The 22,617-nt window shown below is 52.4% G+C and overlaps 1 protein-coding gene across 1 annotated transcript in view; it reads left to right on the top strand.

Annotated features, from left to right (window-relative positions):
* The window catches only part of LOC134430222 (receptor-type tyrosine-protein phosphatase V-like), a 54,860-nt gene that overhangs the window by 11,651 nt on the left and 20,592 nt on the right, over nucleotides 1–22,617 (top strand). The window contains exons 5-23 of the mRNA XM_063177793.1: nucleotides 661–927; nucleotides 1,417–1,683; nucleotides 3,306–3,578; nucleotides 4,224–4,484; nucleotides 5,416–5,688; nucleotides 6,089–6,358; nucleotides 7,252–7,521; nucleotides 7,650–7,922; nucleotides 8,287–8,559; nucleotides 8,937–9,206; nucleotides 10,270–10,542; nucleotides 13,866–14,138; nucleotides 15,107–15,376; nucleotides 15,789–16,067; nucleotides 16,792–16,926; nucleotides 17,028–17,232; nucleotides 20,963–21,030; nucleotides 21,393–21,519; nucleotides 22,454–22,501. Of these exons, the coding sequence (XP_063033863.1) occupies nucleotides 661–927; nucleotides 1,417–1,683; nucleotides 3,306–3,578; nucleotides 4,224–4,484; nucleotides 5,416–5,688; nucleotides 6,089–6,358; nucleotides 7,252–7,521; nucleotides 7,650–7,922; nucleotides 8,287–8,559; nucleotides 8,937–9,206; nucleotides 10,270–10,542; nucleotides 13,866–14,138; nucleotides 15,107–15,376; nucleotides 15,789–16,067; nucleotides 16,792–16,926; nucleotides 17,028–17,232; nucleotides 20,963–21,030; nucleotides 21,393–21,519; nucleotides 22,454–22,501 (4,375 nt within the window). The remainder of the gene's footprint in view (nucleotides 1–660; nucleotides 928–1,416; nucleotides 1,684–3,305; nucleotides 3,579–4,223; nucleotides 4,485–5,415; nucleotides 5,689–6,088; nucleotides 6,359–7,251; nucleotides 7,522–7,649; nucleotides 7,923–8,286; nucleotides 8,560–8,936; nucleotides 9,207–10,269; nucleotides 10,543–13,865; nucleotides 14,139–15,106; nucleotides 15,377–15,788; nucleotides 16,068–16,791; nucleotides 16,927–17,027; nucleotides 17,233–20,962; nucleotides 21,031–21,392; nucleotides 21,520–22,453; nucleotides 22,502–22,617) is intronic.

The following is a 22,617-nucleotide window of genomic DNA, read 5'->3' as shown; positions in this document are numbered from 1 at the left end:
AGAAGCTGTGGCTGCCCCATCCCTGGGAATGTCCCAAGGCCAGGTTGGACAGGGCTGGAATAGTGGAAGGGGGAATGAAGGAGCTTCAAGGTCCTTTCCAATCCAAACCATTCCACAGTCCTGTGGTACTTTGAAATGGATTTTTGGTGTTCTTTGATTGTTGTCAAGGATATGTTGTGGCAGCACCTGATCACCTCATCCTGGTGGATGTTCCCAACATGATGGGTGCTGTGCAAATACAGCCAAGGAATGCAGGAGCCTCTGACAGGTCAGAACAGTGAGGGCAGCCCTGGCAGAAGCCACTATTGCACCTTCCCCCAGCCACTCTCTGCTCTGGCCTCAGCCTGATGAGGGCCCTGAAGGAGGAGGACTTTGCAGGTGACACCATGTCCATGGCCCAGGAAAGGGTTCTAGTCCTGAACTTGCTCTCCCAGATGTTTCCAGGCAAACCAGGAGGGAAATGAAGAGGGCAGAGCAGATTCACACTGAGCACTGCCTGATGAGGGGGTGGGACTGGATGAGCTTTAGGGTCCCTCCCAGGATTCTGGGACTGGCTCCTGTGAAGCTGCCAGGCAAAGGCAAGCTCCACCAGCCTGTGAGCAGTTTGACAGCTCAGGCTGTGGCAGAAGCAGCAGCAGTGTCTGTCCATGTGCCACACAGGTCCCTCAGCTGTCCTGAACCTGACTCTGAGCAGCAGCAGCTCCTCCTCTCTGCGTGCAGCCTGGGCACACGGGCACGGGCACAGGGACGGCTACAGCCTGGCACTGTGGCACAGCCACTCCCAGAGCCTGCTGAGGAACGTGTCCCTCCTGCCCAGCACCTCCACCTTCCTCTTTGAGGGGCTCCAGGCGGGCAGTGAGTATGCCCTGAAGGTCAGCACCCTGGCTGGGACCCTCCAGGCCAGCACCAGTGCCCACCAGTGGACAGGTAGGGAGTGATGGGTGCCCGGGGAGGGAGGGGTGATAGGAAGGATGCAGCACATGTGGCAGGCTGGCAAGGGGAGGAGGTCTCCAGGCTTGGGATGGGGAACTTGAATGGTGGGGAATGGCTGGAGTGTTTCACATCCCCACTGTGAGCTGAGTGCTTGGGCCAAAGGGGAAAACTTTGCACCCAGGGCTTGGATTTGCCTGTGCCCAGCAGAGAGGGCAGTGTGGGGATCCTGGATCTCCTCGCTGCCGAGAGCTGTGGGAGTGCTGCAGTGCCCAGTCTGCCACCCCTGCAGCCTGAAAGAACATGGCAATGTGGAGGGACCTCCAGCCTGTGTGGGAGGGGGCACAGGAGAGACATCCCTCAGCAGACCCCTACCAGACCTTCACCCAGGCCATAGAGAGCAGCTGAGGGCACAGAGGGAGAGAGGAGGCTGCAGGCACCACCATCCCCAGTGCTGACCCTTGCTGTGTCCTCTCTTCCCCTCAGCTCCCTCCGTCCCCACCCAGCTGAGGCTCAGCCCAGCTTCCAGCACCAGCCTCGTGGCCTCCTGGGCAGGGGCTGCAGGGTCTGCCTGGCTCCACCTGGAGCTCCACAACCTCCTCACCCAGAAGGTCAGCATGAGCCTGTCAGCCAGGAGGGGCCTCAGCAGCTACACCTTCCAGCATCTGCACCCTGGCACCCACTACTGGCTGGGGCTCAGTGCCACAGCTGGGCCCTACACTGCCCTGGGACCCAATGCCTCTGCCTGGACATGTGAGTATCAGCCTGGTGACCCCAGCTTGCTCCCTGCCTCTGCTCCAGCCTCTGAGTACAAAAATCCTTGGGTGCACAGGGTGGTTTTGCTTGGCTAAAAGCTGCTCCAGGACCCAGCTGTGGGGCACTGCTGTGGTGGGGCCAGTGGATCCCTTCAGCAGGTGGATCCCTGTGCTGGCCTGCTTCTCCCTGGCATGCAGTGGGAGCAGCCTCTGCGCTCTCCCCAGGAGGAGGATGGAAGGGCAGCAGATCCCACTGGTGCTCACTGCCTCAGGGGGTTGGCTCTCATGGCTGTACAAGGGCAGCAGAAAAAATGGGGCAAAGGGGCAGCAGTTTGAACTGGAGGCCTCTGGGAGGGGCTTATGCAAGAACAAGAAGGACTTTATATGGGCAGTGGTAGGACAAGGGGTGGATGGTTTTGAACCAAAATAGGAGAGATTTAAATCAGATATTAGGAAGAAATTCTTCCCTGTGAGGGTGCTGAGGCCCTGGCACAGCGTGCCCAGAGCAGCTGTGGCTGCCCCATCCCTGGGAGTGTCCAAGGCCAGACTGGACAGGGCTGGAAGACTGGGATAGTGGAAGGTGCCCCTGTCCATGGCAGGGGGTGGGAATGAATGAGCTTTAGGGTCCTTTCCAATCCAAACCATTCCACAGTTGTGTGGTTCTATGGAATGGATTTTTGGTGTTCTTTGATTGTTGTCAAGGATATGTTGTGGTAGCAGCTGATCACCTCATCCTGGTGGATGTTCCCAACATGATGAGTGCTGTGCAAATACAGCCAGGTTAAAACAGTGAGGGCAGCCCTTGCAGAACCCTCTATTGCACCTTCCCCCAGCCACTCTCTGCTCTGGCCTCAGCCTGATGAGGGCCCTGAAAGAGGGGAGCTTTGCTGGTGACACCACATCCATAGCCCAGTAAAAGGTTCCAGTGCTGAACTGGCTCTCCCAGATGTTTCCAGGAAAACCAGGATGGAAATGAAGAGGGCAGAGCAGATTCACACTGAACAGCATTGACCCTCACAGGATGGAGGTGCCAAGCCTGCAGACTCAGAGCTGCTGTGGCCAGTGACCTGTCCTGGCACTGGCCAAACGCTGCTCATGTGTGTGCTGGGAGGGGCTGGGTGCCACCAGTTGTCAAATCCCCAGCTCCTTCCTGCTCCACCTGCCAGCCTGGGAGGCTGAGCTTGCTCCCTGCTCCGTGCAGATGGGATTCTGGAAGGCCTCCAGAGCTCCAGCTGGTTTCTTTCTGCTCTGGAGTGAGGCTGATCCCTGCTGTTGCTGTCTGCAGCTCTGACCTGCTCCACTGAACAGAATTCCCCCATGCCAGACACACGAGCCAGGGGCGTCGGGCCAGGAGCTTGGTCCAGGCCAGTTCCTGGGAATATCAGCAAGCTCATGGTGGGATGTGAATGGAGTGCAAGGAGACTTTCAGGAATTTCCCAGCAAGGCTGCCAGCTTTGTCTGGACTCTGTTAGTCCAGGAATGCTTGTGCTGGGGAGTGCAGATGGCTCAGTCCAAAAGGATGTCTCAGGCTGGATGTAACCCTGCAGGAATGAGGCTCAGCAGTGTAAGGGGTACAGAGTGCCCCATAACCCTGACTCGCACAACCCCGTTCCCTTCCAGACCCCCTGAGTCCTGACAATGTGACCCTGAGCAGTGCAGAGGAGCAGAACTCCTTAGAGGCTCGCTGGAGTGTCCCAGGGGGACACAGGGACTTCTACCTGGTGACCCTGCAGGAGGGACAGGACAGTGCTCCAAGCAGGAACATCTCCGTGGGTGGGGACAACGACCACGTCACCTTCCACGGGCTGAGCCCTGGCCAGCAGTACTCTGTGCAGGTGGTGGCCGTGGCAGGGCCCTACAGGGCATCAGCTCAGAGCTCAGCAGCCTGGACAGGTGAGCAGAAAGCCATGTGTGACCCCTGGGGCTGTTCCTGCTGCCTGCAGGGGGCTGGGGGTGAGGCAGGCACAGGGACAGGGCACCTGGGACACCTGGTGTCAAGAGCAGGAAATTCTGCCTCCCCACAGCTCCTGGTGAGGGTGGGCTTAGAGTCCTGGGCAGGTTTGTGCCAGGCACAGAGCAAGACCAGGTCCTGCTTGGTGCCTTCTGCACTCTGGCAGGTTGCAGGCAGCTCCTGCCCTCCCCTCAGCACATCTGGATGGGCAGGGAAGCACCACCAGCCCCCAGAGGGGACATCTCCCTGTGCTCAGTCTCTCGTGGGTGACCTGTGGAGCCACAGCTGGTGCTGTCCCAGTGCTGCCACTCTGGGGAGGGACAATTGTGGGGAGATACCCACCAACCTGTGATGCTGAGGGTCTCCCAGAGCTCTCCCTGCAGCCCCTTCTGCCCCTGTGTGGGGTGGAGACAACTGCAGTGTCACAGAATCACAGCACTGCTAGGGTGGGAAGGGACCTCTGGAGATCATCTAGTCCAACCCCCCCTGCTCTAGGGTCACCTAGACCAATTTGAAAAGCAGAAAATATCTTGTGAAAGCCATGCCTAATGCACTGCCCCATGTTGTGCTGTCCTTGTCCCCTGCAGAACCACGAGCACCCTCTGCTGTGAGCCTGTCCAGCCAGGGCAGCCCCCACAGGCTGCTGGCCAGCTGGGAGGAGGCCTCAGGAGAGGGTTACCTGCTGCTCCTCAGCCTTGCAGAGCACCCTGTGCACAACAGCTCCTTGCCCAGGGGTGCCAGGAGCTTCACCTACGAGGGCCTGCACCCTGGGAGCCTGTACAGCTTTGAGGTCAGCACTGTGGCTGGGCCCTACACATCCTCACCCCAGTGCATCTCCAACTGGACATGTGAGTGCCACAGCCCCAGATGGTGGGACCGAGTCTTTTGTCCTTGGGTGTGTGTGGCTGCCATCTTAACATCTTCAGGGTTGTGCTTTTTTGTAAAGTACAAGAATGTTGAAGTTTAGTGGATGATTAATTGATGATTTGTGATCATGATTTATATTTTTGTTTGGGTTTTTTGGGGGGTGGGGGGGGAAGAAAAGGAAGCCCCTTCCTTCCCTGGTTTTAGGATTAGTTCTGTATTGTTTTGGGGTGATTGTGGAATGATGATGATTGATTCTTTAGTTTTTAGTACTAGGAAATATAGAGGAATCCCTTCCCCTGATGTCACACCTCAGGGCGCTGACAGCACGCATCTTCCACAGCTGAATGCAATAACTGGGCACAAGGCTCAGCAGGAGGCAGAGGTGCTGCTGATGTGTGTGACCCTGCTGTTCCCCAGTCACCAGGCACAAGGGGCAGCTGAGCCCAGTGCCCTTCTCCTCCTCCTCCTCAGCCACCCTCCTGTGGCACTGCTCAGGTGCTGTGGCTACTATATATAGTTATGAACAGGACGGAGCAGCTATTGTTATTTGTCACGTCTGCTCTACTGCTTAGAAAACTTTTTTGCTGTATGTGCAATGCTAACAAAACTTCTACCTGAAGCCTGCCCTTTTTAACCATTTTCTCAAAGCCCTCTAACTTCATGAATCCCAGCACTCAGGCTGTCACTGCCTTCAGCCACCCCCTCCACCACCCACCACCCCCTCCAGCACCAGAACAATTTTTTCTCTGCCAGTTTGAGCTGTGCTGTCCCAGTCTCTGCCACACTGGCGTGTGGGTGTCAGCAGGGGTGGTCCAGGCACCTGGGTGCAGGTTTATCTAGGGAAGGGATTCCTGCCCCAGCACATTTGGAGCTGTATTTCTGCCAGGTGATTCTAGACCTTTCCTTTCGCAGACCCTTTGCCCCCAGAGCAGCTGACCCTCAGCAATGGGGGCCACAGCACCTCTCTGCAAGCCTCCTGGAGAGCAGCTTCCTCTGGCAGCACTGGCTACACAGGCACCCTCTGGGAAACCAAGTCCCGGGAGCAGGTCAGGAATGTGACTGTGGGGAGTGACTGGACCAATGTCACCTTGGAGAACCTGGTCCCTGGGCGGCAGTACACGCTGGAGATGGCTGCTGTGGCTGGGCCTTACAGATCTCCTGTGAGATCAGCCACTGACTGGACATGTGAGTGTGACAGTGCTACCTCACCCTGCTGCAGGTCACCCTGCAACCACCCCTGCCCCTGAGAGCAGAATGCTCTGTCAGAGTGGCCCATGTGTGGGGAGGTGGGGAACCAGAGACAAGGGTGCATAGAGAGACAGAATGGGTGGTCAGCTGGAGCCATGGTGGAAGTAAAAGGGTCTGCAGTGCAGGAGGAACAGAAAACATTCCCAAATGTCACCGAGGGGAAGATGGGGGCCCACTCCCATGTCTGCTGTGGAGCAGGAGCTCTGGCTGCTCTGGGTTTGCTGTGCTGACTCCTGACCTAACCCCAGCAGGCACAGACAGGGGAGGGTGCCCAGCACAGCCTCCTCTCACTGCCTGGCTGTCTCCCCTCACTGCCTGGCTGTCTCCTCTCTCTCAGACCCCCTGGCTCCATCTGGAGTGACGCTGACCAACACCCGGCGCCCGATGGGGCTCTCGGCCTTCTGGGACAGGGCTGCTGGGGATGTGGACCAGTTCCACCTCCAGCTCTACAGCAAGAGCCATGCAGCACAGAGGAACACCTCAGTGGGGCCAAACACCCACAACTTCACATTCCTGGGGCTGTCCCCTGGCACTCAGTACTTCCTGAAGGTGACTGTCCTCGCTGGCCCATACAGATCCTCATCACATTTTGCCACCGAGTGGACATGTGAGTCAGAAGTATTCCAAGTCTCTTGCAGGGATGGGACATCCTGGCAGTGCCTGTAAGACTAGCAGTGACACAAAATTGTCTGGGTGGAGGGAGGGCTCCAGTGAGACCTGCATGCTCCCTGTCCTGGAAGACAGAGCATGTGTCATAGGTTAGGTGCTGTGTGCTGGGACCCAAAAGATCCTTTTCCCCAGTCAAGTTGAACCTTCTGGTGATCTGAAGGCCAGCCAGGGACTGGTGGGAGAGGGATGTGAGAGAGGAAGCATAGAGACCTGTGTGGGCTTGCTGCTCCCTGTCTGTGGAGCAGAGCAGCCCACTGGGAGCTCTCAGCACCTGCCTGCCAGCAGCACCCTGGGGACATGCACAGGCAGCTTGCATGTCCCCCAGGAGAACAGGAGATGTAGTGAGCAGGTGTCCCCACTTCTCCTTCAGCCCTGTGCAGAGGTGCAGGCTGTGCCCTGGCTCCTTCACTGTCACAGTGGTCACAAGGGCTGCAGGATGAAGAGAGAGGCGAGAATGTTGACCTCATGTTCAGAAGGCTTGATTTATTATTTTATGACATATATTACATTGTGACTATACTAAAAAGAAATAAAAGGAAAGTTCTCAGAAGCTAACTAAGCTAAGAATAGAAAGGAATGAATAACAAAGATCTGTGTCCCGGCAGAAAGCGAGAGCAGCTCTGCTGTGAGTGTTCAGTAAATCCAAACATCCACAGGAGACCAATCCCAGATGCACCTGTTACATTCCACAGCAGCAGATAACCATTGTTTACACTTTGTTGCTGAAACTTCTCAGCTTCAGCAGGAAAAATCCTAACGAAAGGATTTTAATGAAAAGATGTCTGTGACACCTGCACCACCTCATGGGTGCCCATGCTCTGTTCCCTGCAGATCCCCTGTCCCTGGCCAACGTCAGTGTGCAGCCTGGCCGGGAGCCCCAGGAGCTGCGCGTGAGCTGGGTGGAGTCCGGAGGTGGCAGAGATCACTTGGTGCAGCTCTCAGTGGCCGAGTCGCTGTCCATCATCAGGAATGTGTCAGTGCCCCGGGGAGTGACCCAGCTGGCCCTGCAGGGGCTGGTGCCAGGCTCCAGGTACCGCGTGGAGATCATTTCCCAGGCCGGGCCTCACCGCATCTCCTCTCAGACTGCCATCGGCTACACCGGTACAGCCCAGCTCCCTGCTCCACCCACTGTGTGCATGCCCCAGCCCTGCAGCTGCCAGCTCCATCCCTCACTAGATCAGTGCTGCCCGGCCCAGGTGTGCCCCAGTGATGCTGTTTCTCTCCCACAGTCCCCCTGGCTCCTCGTGCCCTGTCTGCCAGCCCTGCCAGCACAGCCCAGGCTCTGGCTGTGCATTGGGAGGCTGCTGCTGGCCACAGGGATGGATACCTGCTCAGCCTGCTCCAGGAGGGCTCCTCTGCACCGCCAAGGAACCTGGAAGCAGGGAAGGACAGCACCAATGTCACTGTGGCACAGCTGGAAGCAGGGACATGCTACCTTGTGAGGATCTGGGCAGTGGCTGGGCCCTACCGCTCCCTCCCCGAGAACGTCACCGGCTGCACAGGTCAGCAGCTGGCACCCACGGGTGGTGGCATCAGTGTTGGCACCTGGGGAGAGGAGGGGAGGAGGAGGAGGAGGAGGAGGAGGAGGAGGAGGAGAAGGGGAAGGGGAAGGAGGAGAAGAGAAGGAGAAGGAGAAGGAGAAGGAGAAGGAGAAGGAGAAGGAGAAGGAGAAGGAGAAGGAGAAGGAGAAGGAGAAGGAGAAGGAGAAGGAGAAGGAGAAGGAGAAGGAGGGCACCCTGGCCTGGTTTCTGGTGAAGCCGGCCTGTGGTCACTTCCTGCCTCTCACAGTCTCTGTGTATGAAGATGGCTGCATGTTCAGAATTTTTCTTTTCCTCTCTGACTGGTGTGTCTTGTTTTTCCTCACAGTTCCTGATGCACCAACAAATCTGAGCCTTACCAACCCAGGCAGCTCCTCAGAGCTTTACACATCCTGGAACGAGCCCCCGGGCAGGAGGGACCACTACCATGTTACTCTGTACAGCCTCAGCACCCAGAGCAGGATTCAGGTCCAGACCTTGAGTCCAGATGCCCTGAACACCAGCTGGACTCAGCTGGAAGCAGGCAGCAAGTTTGCTGTGCAGGTCACTGCTGTGAGAGGCTCCTTAGAAGCCTCTTCCATCAACGTCACCCAATGGACATGTGAGTCTGACTGCCTGGGTTGGGCACCCCCCTGTGAGCCTCTACCTGATCCTTCCACAGCACCACTGCCACCTTCCACATCCCAAGCCGTGCCCACAGCTTCTGTGTGATGGTCCCACCCTTCTGCTCACTGCCCTCACTCCATCCTGGACACAGAGCCAGTCCCCAATCCACCCCAGAGGCTCTGGTTATCTCCCCTGCCACATCCAGCAGCACACCCCAGGGATGATACTCCCAAAGCCACGTGCCCTGCCTGGCCCTTTGTGCCCAGGCTGCTCTCCAGAGGAGCTCTGCTCCAGCCTGCCTGGAGGAGCCCTGGGCACAGCTCTCAGCACTGAGCAGGAGGGCTCACTGTCTGTTTCCCTGTTGCTTTGCAGATCCCCTGGCCCCTGTGAACCTGACCCTGAGCAGCCCCTCAGCCTCAGCCCTGGTGGTGACCTGGGCAGTGCTGGGCCGAGGGGCAGAAGGCTTCGTGGTGGATGCCCATGAGACAGCATCTGGCACTCCTGTGGGGCACACACTGCTGGGTGGCCATGCCAGGAGCCACATCCTGAGGAAACTGAGCCCTGGCACCCGCTACAGCGTGGCAGTGAGGGCCACAGCTGGGCCCTTCCATGCCAGCACCCCCAACATCACCCACTGCACACGTGAGTGTGATGCTCTCCTTGCAGTGTTCTTCTGTTCCCTTCCCATTTCAGCCAGGCACCACACTGGTGCAGCTGTCCTGCTTGATTTGCCACCCACACAAGTACCCAGTGCTTGTTCTCTGCTGGATGCAGCACGAGGAGCCTGTGCCTGGCCCTGGGCCACACCCTGTCCCTGAGAGCCAGCCACAGTCTGAGCCAGCAGCCAGGCAGGAAACAGCTGCCACAGAGCCACAGCAGCCCTGCTGCTGCCCAGCTCCTGCAGCACAGATGTGGGGCATCTCCTTGTGCTGAGCCCAGCTGTGGCTGTGGCAGTGCCCTGTGTTTCCTCCCCATGGAGCCTGTCCCTGTGCCCAGCTGTGGCACTGACCTGTGTTTCCTCCCCATGGAGCCTGTCCCTGTGCCCAGCTGTGGCACTGCCCTGTGTTTCCTCCCCATGGAGCCTGTCCCTGTGCCCAGCTGTGGCAGTGCCCTGTGTTCCTCCCCATGGAGCCTGTCCCTGTGCCCAGCTGTGGCTGTGGCAGTGCCCTGTGTTTCCTCCCCATGGAGCCTGTCCCTGTGCCCAGCTGTGGCTGTGGCAGTGCCCTGTGTTTCCTCCCCATGGAGCCTGTCCCTGTGCCCAGCTGTGGCAGTGCCCTGTGTTTCCTCCCCATGGAGCCTGTCCCTGTGCCCAGCTGTGGCAGTGCCCTGTGTTCCTGCCCATGGAGCCTGTCCCTGTGCCCAGCTGTGGCAGTGCCCTGTGTTTCCTCCCCATGGAGCCTGTCCCTGTGCCCAGCTGTGGCTGTGGCACTGCCCTGTGTTTCCTCCCCATGGAGCCTGTCCCTGTGCCCAGCTGTGGCAGTGCCCTGTGTTTCCTCCCCATGGAGCCTGTCCCTGTGCCCAGCTGTGGCACTGACCTGTGTTTCCTCCCCATGGAGCCTGTCCCTGTGCCCAGCTGTGGCAGTGCCCTGTGTTTCCTCCCTATGGAGCCTGTCCCTGTGCCCAGCTGTGGCAGTGCCCTGTGTTTCCTCCCCATGGAGCCTGTCCCTGTGCCCAGCTGTGGCACTGACCTGTGTTTCCTCCCCAGCCCCGCTGCCCCCGGCCGCCGTGCGCCTGCTGAGCCCGGGGCACCCCGACAGGCTGAGCGTGGCCTGGGGGGCCCCAGCTGGGGGCAGGGATGGATACAGCCTGACCCTGTACCGGGCCCCCCTGGGCACTGTGGCAGCCACAGCCTTGCTGGGCAGGGACAGCCACAACTTCACCTTCACGGGGCTGGCACCAGGCAGCAAATACCTGCTGGAGGTGGCATCTGTGGCTGGCGCCTTCAGGGCACCTGCAGGGAACGTCAGCAACTGGACGTGTGAGTACCTACTCTGAGGGGATGTGTGTGGGTTCTCTGCTTGTTTTTTCTGCCTCTGTCAGGAATTGAAGGCACTTGAGATGACAGTTCATATTCATACTCAGGTGTTTATTGTTTCTTCTCAGTGTTACAGCCTCAAAACTGAATTCTGCAGTCTTTCATTCGCAAGGCACAAAATGGCTAACTATCTCTTGTTACAAGGTCTTTTAAGGCTAAACTATCCAATTAAGAAATGACACCTCAATTATTTTGCCTTTTAACTCAATAACTGATCCCTGGAAGCCCACAGTGTGGACTTTTCTGTCCAATCACAAAATACCACCCAAACCCATGGAGAAGAAGGAAGAAGAAGGTAAAGAAGAACAACCTGTCTCTGTCCTAAAACCTCCATCTTGGTTCATATTTATTTCTATATTCTAAAACTCCCAACTGTAAGTTCTCCACCCTGTGATATTACACACTTCTAACCAACTCCACACCCACAATCCCAGTTCTATCAATCAGTTTTGGAAGCTTCTCCACAGCCTCAGGTTAAATGCAGTGTTCTCTTGTGGGTCTGTGCCTTTCGGCACAGAAAGTCTGAAATTCTCAGCATCCAGGGTTCCAGCAGATGTGTGCCTTGCTGGGCAGTCAGGAAAGCTCATGGCCCAGACCATGGCCCTGCTGACCTTCACAGCAGAGCCCAGGCAATGGCAGTGAGCAGGACTCTGCCCACTCTCATCATCTCCACATGGCTGGCCCTGAGAGTGATGGTGAGCAGTGCTGCGGCCACACGGGGCCAGGCACCAGTGCTGTCCCTCAGGGGTCTATGCTGGAGCCAGTTCTATTTAATATTTTTATAGATGACATGGATGAGGGCATTGAGTCCTTAGTTAGTAAATTTGCAGACCACACTAAGCTGGGAGCTTGTGTTGATCTATTGGAAGGAAGGAGGGCTCTGCAGAGAGATTTAGATTGGTTGGATGGATGGGCAGAGTCCAACAGTATGAAGTTTAATAAGTCCAAGTGCTGAGTTCCACATTTTGGTCAAAAAAATCCCCTACAACATTCCAAGCTGGGGACGGGGTGGCTGGACAGTGCTCAGGCAGAAAGGGCCCTGGGGGTGCTGGTGACAGGCAGCTGACCATGAGCCAGCAGAGTGCCCAGGTGGCCAAGAAGGCCAATGGCATCCTGGCCTGGATCAGGAATGGTGTGGCCAGCAGGAGCAGGGAGCTCATTCTGCCCCTGTATGGGCACTGCAGAGGCTGCACCTTGAGTGCTGTGTCCAGCTCTGGGCCCTCAGCTTAGGAAGGACGTTGAGATGCTTGAGCACATCCAGAGGAGGGCAGCAAGGCTGGTGAGGGGGTTTGGAACACAAGCCCTGTGAGGAACATTTGAAGGAACTGGGGGTGTTTAGCCTGGAGAAGAGGAGGCTCAGAGGTGACCTTATTGCTCTCTACAAGTTCCTGAAGGGAGGTTGCAGACAGGTGGGCTTGGGCTCTTCCACAGGGCAGCACTGACAGAACCAGAGGACACAGTCTGAAGCTACGTCAGGGAAATATAGGTTGGATATTAGGTAAAAAAATTTCACCAAAACAATAATAAAGTACTTTAATGCTCTTTCCAGGGAGGTGGTGGAATCACAATCTCCGGATGTGTTTAAAAAAAGGCTGGACATGGCACTTGGTGCTTTAGTCTAGTTGAGGTGTTTAGGGCATAGGTTGGACTTGATGATTTTAGAGGTCTCTTGCAACCCCATTATTCTGTGATTCTGTGATCAGCTCCACCAGCCTGGGTGAGGGCAGGAGGGAGCAGCAGTGGGGAGTTCACCTTCCCCTGTCCCCAGGCTGGCTTTGTGTCCCCTCCTCACCCCTCCCTGGGGACAGGGCTGTCCCTGCTCAGACAAGCACAGAGAACTTTGAGCTGCCTCTGGCTGCTGGGTGGAGCCACACAGTGGAGGCCAAGGGCGCTGTCCATCTAAACGATCTTCTAATATATATAGATTTTATTTATTTTATCTAGATTTTTTTTGAGTTAATAATATAAAAATAATTAAAACATTTATAAATAATAACCTTTAATAAGTTGAATGTTAATAAGATTAGGTTTCACTCCATTTAAGTACTCTTGAGTTTCATTTTATCACTTTACTGTTCTATTAAAATTAATTTTATTATTCTTTGTGGTTAGAGCTTACTCATTGTGAGTTTAAGTGCTGTTTAATATAAAAATCTAATATATATATTTTATTTATTTTATCTAAATTTTAGTACATTTTGTGTTAATACTATAAAAATAAGTTAAAACAGTTCTAAAGAATAACCTCTAATAAGTTGAATGTTAATAAGATTAACTTTCACTATATTTAAGTTTAGGTACTCATGAGTTACATTTTATCACTTTAATATTCTATTAAAATTAAGTTTATAATTCTTTGTGGTTAAAGTTTACTCATTGTAAGTTTAAGTGCTGTTTAATATAAAGATCTTCTAATATATATATTATTTTATCTAGATTTTAATACCTTTTGTGTTAATAATATAAAAATAAGTTAAACATTTATAAATAATAACCTTTCAATAAGTTGATAAAAAATAACCATTCAGTAAGTTGAATGTTAATAAGATTAAGTAAAGTTTCACTATATTTAAGTACTTAGTACTTAAATACTTTAAGTACTAAAGTACTAGTACTTTAAGTACTCTTGAGTTACATTTTATCACTTTACTATTGTATAAAAATTAAGTTTATTATTTTTTGTGATTAAAGTTTAGTCATTCTAAGTTTGAGTGCTGTTTAACATAAATTATCCTATATCTTGTTAAAAGTAATTTATCTGTACTGTAAAATACATGGTTAATTTTCTTAGAGAAGTAAGTGTGGTGCATTAAATCTTGTTAAAAGTTATTTATCTAGACTGTAAAATACATAGTTAATTTTCTTAGAGAAGTAAGTGTGGTGCATCCTAAATCTTGTTAAAAGTTATTTATCTAGACTGTAAAATACATAGTTAATTTTCTTAGATAAGTAAGTGTGGTGCATCCTAAATCTTGTTAAAAGTTATTTATCTAGACTGTAAAATGCATAGTTAATTTTCTTAGAGAAGTAAGTGTGATGCATCCTAAATCTTGCTAGAAGTAATTAAACTGTAAAATACATAGTTAATTTTCTTAGAGAAGTGTGGGGCATCTAAATCTCGTTAGAAGTAATTTATCTAAACTGTAAAATACATAGTTAATTTTCTTAGAGAAATAAGTGTGGTGCACCACTCTGATGGCACTGCCAGGAGCCCCAGGCAGTGTCCTGGGTCCCTTTGCTGACATTTGTCCCATCCTGTCTTGCAGACCCCGTGGCACCCCGCAATGTGTACATGACCAACCAGGGCTACCCCAACAGGCTGAGCGCGTCCTGGAGAGCTGAGCCCCAGGGACAGGAGGGTTACAGGCTCCTCCTGTACCACTCAGGCTCAGGCACTGTGGCAGCCAATGTCTCTGTTGGGAAAGGCACCAGCAAATTCACCTTCTCTGGCCTGGCTCCAGGGCACAAATACCTGCTGGAGGTGGTGTCTGTGGCAGGGCCCTACGCAGCCTCGGCAGGGAACATCAGTGACTGGACAAGTAAGTGTCAGAGCTGGACATTCTGCATCCTGCTTGAGGCTCAGCCTTCCCAGCTGGGTGGGCTCACAGTGGGAAGGGCAGGGACTCAGCCAGGGAGCTGTGGGGTCAGAGAATGGTTTGGGTTGGAAATGGAAGGGACCTTTTAAAGGCCATCTAGTCCAACCCTCCTGCTAGTGACAGGGACATCTTCAGCTGGATCAGGCTGCTCAGAGCCCTGTGTAAGCTGACCTTGGATATTTCCAGGGATGGGATGAGATGGGGTGGGAGGTACCAATGGGATCATGGGCTGGGCAAGCCTTGGTGGGCAGGAGAGTGGGGCAGGGCAATCCTGCTGCCTGTGGCAGGGCCTGGCAGGCACCAGTGCTGTTTCAGGAGGCAACTCATGTCCCATGGCCCCACTGGCTCCTCCAGGCACTGAACAAGAGCACAGCACTGCTGCTCTGGTAGATGACACCCACACACCCACAGCCTGGGGGCCATGAGGCCTCACAGCTAGGGGGGACACCCCACCATTCCTGCTGCATTTTTTCCAGGCACTCAGAGAATTGCTGGCATGGGGTATAAGGGGAGGATGGGCTTTTTTTTTTCTTTTTATGGAATGTGGAAATGCAGATAAGCACAATAAGCCTTTTCATGTGCTCGTCCCCACAGTCCCCATACTTTGCTTGGGGAATCCAGCAGTGCCTGCTCCCACGCTCAGCCATCCCCTGGCAGGGTGCAGGGAGTCATGTGCAGAGCCCTTCGGGCAGGTTTCTAATGAAACTTGCTAATTAGCAGGAAGAAGAATGCATCTCCTCACACTCCTCACTCTGTGTGTCCTTCAGCTGCCATTTAAAGGTCATTTCTGGCAATGTTATCACTGAACATGTGGAGTCTCATTGTGTCCCCCATGTCCTCCTGGTGTCTCTGGAGAACAGAAGAGAGCACATGCAAACCAGTAACTGCTCCTGGTGTTGTTTTTGTTGCAGCCCCCTCAGTTCCCCAGAATCTCTCGGCGGTGGCTGAAGGGAACAGCTCCATGCTCATCTCCTGGGGCAGTGTCCCTGGCCAGCAGGACGAGTGCCAGCTGTGGCTGCGGGACCCCCGGAACAGCTCCCTGCCCTGGAGGCACTCCCTGGCCAGGGGACAAGGCCAGCACCTCCTGCAGGGGCTGATCCCAGGCAGGAACTACTCTGTGTCCTTGAGCTGCGTGGCTGGGCCCTACTGGAGCAGCACCAAGCCCCTGGCAGTGCCCGTGGGTGGGTACACAGTGCCGTGGGGAGGGAGGGGGCAGCATGGGAGAGGGGGAAACACTGGGGGGCCTCAGGTCTGGAGTGTGAACAGAGGCATGGGAGGTGTTGTGGTGGGAGATGGGGAAAGCCAGCAGGGTGACCCTCTGGCAGCCATTGGCTCCCTGAGCTAGCCCCACCACAGAGATCTCCTGGCTCCCTGTGGCAGAGCAGGCTTTGCAGATCTCCACTGGTCGATGTCTCCTGTCAGATGTGAGCTCAAGCCCTGCCCATTCCCACTGTCCTGTGGCCCATGGCACAGCAGGCTCCCAGGCTGCAGGTGTGAGCTCTGCTCATCTCACTGGCCTGGGGAGCAGCTGCTGGCAGGGCACAGGTTGGGATTTCTCTGATCCACTGAGTCCAGTCCCTTTCTCCTTTGCAGAGCCGGATCCAGTGAAGGATGTGCTGTGCCTACCAGAGTCAAGGAGCCTTTACTTGAACTGGACGAGCTCTCCTGGAGATGTGGAGGCTTATGAGGTGGTGACAGAGAGACTTTCTGAAGGACCCCCCACCTCCAGGCTTACCATGAGCATCCCTTCAAGCGAGGCCAGTCTGGAGGGGCTGGAGCCAAACTCCTCCTACCAAATCCTTGTGAGCACCGTGGGCATGAACACCTTGAGGAGCCAGGCTGTGACTCTGCTCTGCAGCACAGCAGTGGAGCGTGAGTCCCTTCTTTCTGTGACTGTTCACAGGGGTCTGAGGATGAGGGAGGAGACGAGGATCTGACTCCATGTTTCAGAAGGCTTGATTTATTATTTTATGATGTATATTATATTAAAACTATACTAAAAGAATAGAAGAAAGGATTTCATCAGAAGGATGAATAGAAAGAAGAATAGAAAGAGAATGTACAGGCAGATTTCATTCTCCCTTCCTTGTCTTGGCAGACTCCTTGGCACCCCGCAATGTGTACATGACAGACCAGGGCTGATCCCCATCCCTGCCTAAGAACAGAAAAAGAAAGAATGATAACAAAGGCTTGTGGCTCAGAGAGTCTGAGCTAGCTGACTGTGATTGGCCATTAATTACAAACAACCACATGAGACCAATCACAGATGCACCTGTTGCATTCCACAGCAGCAGATAATCATTGTTTACATTTTGTTCCTGAGGTCTCTCAGCTTCTCAGGAGGGAAAAATCTTAAGGAAAGGATTTTTCATTAAAGATGTCCGTGACATCCTTCCATGGGGAAACACCCCAGGAGGAAGCACGTGGTGTTGCTGGTCAGAGCTGGGGCTCTTTGGGGTGCCTGGGAGCCCCATGGGGCTGCACTGCTCTGCGGTGGCTCGGGGCTCTGGCTGTGTGCTGGGACCATCCCAGGCTGAGCAGGGGGTCTGGGAGCAGGGATACCCTGACTCTCTGTGCCTGCTGGTTGTTCTTGCAGCTCTGCCCCCTCCCCTGCGTGCAGAGGTGTTCCCAGTGGAGGCCAGCTCCACAGTGATCATCTCCCCCGAGCTGTTCAGCGAGGAGAACGGCCAGATCGAGTACTACGGTGTCATTGCCACCACCAATGAGTCACGTAAGTGTCCCTGCATGTCCCAGGCTGTGCTGGCTCCCTGGAGGGCAGCAGGAGCCCTGGATGTCCCTTTGGTCACTGCCACCTTGCACATTCCCCTGCAGTGCTGAGGCCCACCCAGGAGATCATGTCCAGCACGTGGTACGATCACTACTATGGCACAGAGGACTCCTACCTGGCAGTGCTCCTTCCCAACCCCTTCCATCAGAGGAGCTCCCCCAACACCTGGAGGGTGCCCGTGGGGACAGAGGAGTGTGGCCACTCCAGGGCCACCTGCAATGGGAAGCTGAAAGCCAACGAGCAGTACAGGTGAGAGATGTCAGCATCCCTCCTGAGGGGAAGGGGCTGGAGGAGAAAAAGGACTGCACGTGTCCCTGCAGGAATGCCAGCAGCTCCCTGGATGTCACCTCAGCCTCACACTCCGAGATCCCCAAGGGTTTTACACCAAGCAGCATTTGAGGAAGGCAAGGCTGGCAAGCAGAGAATATTAGGCAGTGTAGTTGGCAGGGAGAGGGAAAGCTGAGGCTGCCAAGGGCTGTGTGTGTTGTCTCAGGAGCTGAGCAGATGTCCAGCCTCAGAACAGGAACTAAACCAGATGCTGTAATTTGTAGGACCTTAATTTGTGACTCATAGCCATGTGCAGACAGTGCAAAAATGAAACTGATTTGGAAACAGTTCCAGTGTTGCCTACTCAGTGTGAGGTCCAGAGATGGGGTTAGCAAACACTCAGGCTGAGGTCTGAGTTCCACATGGGACACACACATGGATCCAACAGTCATGAGTTTAGAGTCTTATTTGACAGTGAATAGGATCCTACATATTTTCTTGTAGGGTACCTTTAAAGCTGCTGATGAAAAAACAGGTTTTCCACTGCTAACAAAGAATGGTATCTTTAGTCAGTCCTGTTAATTTAGCAGCTCAGTTTCATCAAATGGGGACCACATCCACAGGCATTTCTGTGATCCCCCAGTCTGGAAGGTTATCCCGTTTCACTTTGAAGAAACTGGCAGCAAGGATGGCTGATGGTGATAAAACCATTGAGAGCATTAGGAAAAGAGAATGAGAGTCAATGGGAGAGTGCCTTCCTTCCTTCCTTCCTTCCTTCCTTCCTTCCTTCCTTCCTTCCTTCCTTCCTTCCTTCCTTCCTTCCTTCCTTCCTTCCTTCCTTCCTTCCTTCCTTCCTTCCTTCCTTCCTTCCTTCCTTCCTTCCTTCCTTCCTTCCTTCCTTCCTTCCTTCCTTCCTTCCATTATTTAATATAAATATATTATTTAATATAAATATATTTCATATTTATTTCATATAACATTTAATAATATTTATTTAATATTATATTTATTAAATATAATATTTTATATTGTACACGTGTGCTTAAAAGGGTCTCTTCACCTGCTGGTTAGGGCAGCACTGGCTCAGATTGGTGATAACATCCAGAGGGTGGGAAATGACTGTTTTTCCTAAGGGAGAATAAAAAAGGGAGTTTCCAGAGAGCCATTGCCTGGGAAATTCCAGGCAGACTGGGGTCATGGAGAGCAGAGAGCAGTTCTGTGTGCTGTGTGATCCTGCCTGGCAGGACAGTGGTGACAGTGCACTCTCATACTGTGTTCATCCAGCAGGGACCTCCCTCAGGGGAGCAGCTTCTCAGGGACACCAGGCCCTGTCATTAATCCTCCTGCCATGATTCCGTCCCATGAGTCACCAACATGTACTGAACTGTCCAGTTATTCAGGACTAGAAGGTACTTTGACACCACAGCTTTCTTACTTTACACCACAGCTTTCTTTCAGTTTGACTGCCCTAAAAACATAAATGTTCTCAGCACAAACAGCGCTTGACCTAAATATCCTAAATATCTGACCTAAATATCTTAAATATCCAGCCTAAATATCCTCAGTGCATGGAACACTCAGCCTAAATATCCAACCTAAATATCCACAGTAGACTGTGCTGATGAATTAATGATTATTAGGGTGGTGAAAAGCTGACAGCTCATTCCCACTCAGAATTTCTGTTCTTGTTTCATGTCTTTCAGTGAGTTATTTATCATCTTTCATGCCTTGGCATCTGCAGGCTCATTTTCAGAGGAGGTCTGGCCCTGGCAGCCAGGTGTGGGGACCCACACACAGGCAACAAATCCTTGGCTGCTAAAATCCAGTGCTGCCTTTAAAAGCTCTGGTTTGCATTTAGGGCACAAGAAACGCCCCTCCAGGTCACTGCTCAGGAGGAAAGTCAGAGATCTGTGGGCATTGGTGTTCCTGCTGCCAGGAGGGGATGAGGGGCAGACCTGCACAGGGAAGAGGATGCACCAGCCACTTGTGCGTGTGTCTTGGTTTGGAAAGACAGGAGTCTGCTAAGGAAGGCAGGAGCCTCCCCTGAAATGGAGAATGGAAACCCTCCCCACCCCTCTGAATTGCTATAAATTTTAGATTAAGGGGCTCTCAGGCAAAAATATGGGAGCAGGAAATAACAGTTCTTTAATAGGGAAAGGGAAAAAAAGGATAAAATAAACAATGCAGTACACTAGAACAACACTGACAGAGTCAGAACCCAGCCTGACACCCTGTGGGTCAGGGTGTTGGCAGCAGTCCCATTGGAATTGTGGCTCAGCCCTCCTGCAGTGTCAGGGCTGGTTCTGCTGGAGCAGGGATCCTGGAGAAAGGTGCAGTCTCTGCCTCTGAAGATTCAGGGGAAGAAGAGGCAGCTGCTGTTCCTCTGGGCAATCCAGTGCAGAAGCTGTGCTGGTGTTCCAGAATCTCCAGATTATATCTGGGTAGGAATGCTTGGCTCCTCCCTCTGGGCTCACATCTCCCAATGGGATGCTGTAGTTCTTATCAGCCATGCAGGGACATTCAATAGCTGTTATCAGCAGATGTCCCCTTCCAGGGAGGAGTGATTGTGGTCACTCAGAGAGAGATAAGGCAAACTGCCCACTTGACAAAGATAATCTGCCATACAGACGGCAACGGAAAACATCTTGCATTGCAATCTGGAACAGTGTGTGTGCAAGGAGGGGTCTGGGCAGGTCTGGCCCTGTCGGGATCTCTCGCTGGTCACAGTGACCCCAAGAAAAGTTGGAAAGTCTCTTTTCTCAGCCCAGCACTTGAAGAAAGAGTCAGAGCTCTTCATTTCTTGGTCTCAAGGTTGTTTATTGTATCTTATCTATAAAATTCTTTCTCCTGCCCTGCCGAGGTCCGTCCAGCAGGACAGTTCCAGGCCCTCTGCCTGCCCCCAGGGTGGTGTTATGTCTTTATACTAAAAACTACCTGTACAATATTTACAATCACTTCCCAATACCTATCACCTATGTTAGACAGTGAGCTTCTACTCTAGACCAATCTGTAAGTGCCAACATCACAGCAGAAGGTGGAGGCCAAGAAGAAGAAGAAGGAGAAAGGCTGGACATGCCCAAATTCCTCCATCTTGCCCCTCTGAAGTCCCATTCTAAAAACCCCAAAATCTACTTTTTCACCTTGTGTTAAATTCACTATCGTTCTACTGAATTTGTCATGGCTTGCAGATTTTCATCTAAGGTTGGTAACTTGCTCTTTGGGTCATAATCAAAACCACAGGGGCATTTTGGGCACTGTGCCAGGGTCTCTGAGCCCCCTGGCAGGGGTCTGGGCTGCTCAGGACAGCCAGAGGGATGTCCTGGGTCCTGACATGGCCCTTCTAGCTGAAATGTCAAACAGGGCTCAGCTCTTCCCTGTCAGCCCTGCTAACCAGCTGACATGAACAATGTAGTTTTAATTTTTTGTGTCCTGTAAGAGAGCAGACTCTACCTTTCTCTGCTGATAATCCTTTGGAGGAGAGCTGCTTCCCATTGGTGCTTTCTGAACCATTTCTCATGCTTTTCCAAGTTGAACAAATTTGTCCAAGAGGCATAAAAAGAAGGGAAGACCATTTCCACACATTCCCTAAATCCATAACAGAAAGCTAGCTTTTTCCAGGCAGCAGTTCTGTTCCCCTGGGTCCTGGGTGCTGGGTTCTGGCTGCTGTGCCCAGCTCAGGCTGTGCTGACTCAGAACTCTGCTTTGCCTTTAGGTTCAGCATTGCTGCCTTCACCAAATATGACCCAGTGGCCCCTGCTGTGACATTCACCATGTTCTCAGGTAAGCTGGAGAGCAGCATCTTCCCCACCTGGCTGTGCAGGTTAGAGGTAAAGAGCAGCCAGAGGGAGCTTGTAGGCTATAGTAAATATAATAAATATAATAAATGCAGCCATTTATCATAGAATTATAAAATGGTTTGGGTTGGAAAGGACTTAAAGCTCATATTGTTCCATTCCCTGCCATGGCAGGTACACCTTCCACTATCCCAGGGTGCTCCAAGCCTTGTCCAGCCTGGCCTTGGACACTTCCAAGGATGAGGCAGCCACAGCATCTCTGGAAGTCTGTGCCAGGCCCTCACAACCCTCATCATAAAAAACATTTTTACTGATTCTTCTCTCTGTACTCTCTCCTTTCTATTCCAGCTGCTGGATCCAGTGCAGACACAGCTCCACTCTCAATGCCAATAATTGCTGGAATCATTGTGGGGTTTCTTCTGACACTTGCAGCTGTTTTTGCTTTGGTTTACTGGAAACAGCTCAAAGCAAGGAGGTGAGCATGAGCCATATCTTACCTGTTGATACCCAACCTTCAGTGCCAAGCCTGGAGGAGAGCAGGGAGAGGGTGTAAAAAGAGACTTGGACAAACTAGCACATGGGCTGGTGGAATTGTGCCTGGCAAGCTCAGCATCCAAAGGAAGAGGGGACAGAGGAGCTGCCCATGTGCAGTTAGGTCACAAAACCCTGCAGTGTGCCTGCCAGTGGTACACAATATCTCATGGCATCAATCTCTGCACTGCAGGCAAAGTAACAGCTCCTGTGTATAGCCACAGCTCTTCACAGAAAGCAGCAGGCACAAGTTTTTAAGGATTTCTCTCTGGGAAAGGCAGTGAGAAGCTCAAAGAAGAAGAGAAAATAAATCTTTATTTACTCTTGTTGTTGTTTTGCACATGTGGAATGTGTTATAGAGATTATTTACTCAAAGTGATTTGTTAATTAGACACTAGTGAAAGTTGTTTCAATTCCTTGACTAATTATATCTACATGTATTGTGACTGTCTGGAGACAGTCATGGGTTTTTCTTTAGTATTTCTTTATTAAATTATTCTTTATTTCAATTCATGTTGCAAGTTGTAGGATAGATCATGATATGAACAGTGCAGTGGGGAAGAAGGTAAGGGAGTAGAAGTCTATTTTTAGGCTGATGGGGATTTTGAAGTTTATAATGAATTTTCATTCTCAGAAGGAGGTGAGGCTTTCTGTTCCAGAGTGGATGTAGATTGCTATTGTGATTAGGGTGATCAAGAAGGAGGTTTTGACTGTGTTAGTAGTTGTGTTGGGGTAAAATTCTTTAGTATAATATCCCTTTAATATATAATTTAGTATAGTATTAGTGTAATATAGAATAGCTTAATAAAGCAATTATTCAGCTTTCTAAGTCACAGAGTCAGAGCACATTATTCCCTAACCCTGTGCTTTGATTCCAGAACCAAGAAGAGCAGCCCACCCCAGGAGATGGTGACCTACAGCCTGAGGTGGGTGCTGGAGTCTGCCCTCTGTATGGCCCCACTGCAGCTCCCACTGGCCTTTACCTACTTCCTTTTTCAATCTTTGACTCAGGAAAAGTCCAGCTGTCTCCTCCCCTCAGTTA

The sequence above is a fragment of the Melospiza melodia genome, chromosome 28 (genome assembly GCF_035770615.1).
Source record: "Melospiza melodia melodia isolate bMelMel2 chromosome 28, bMelMel2.pri, whole genome shotgun sequence".
NCBI classification, from domain to species: Eukaryota; Metazoa; Chordata; class Aves; order Passeriformes; family Passerellidae; genus Melospiza; species Melospiza melodia.
This window is presented reverse-complemented; position numbering and strand designations above follow the sequence as displayed.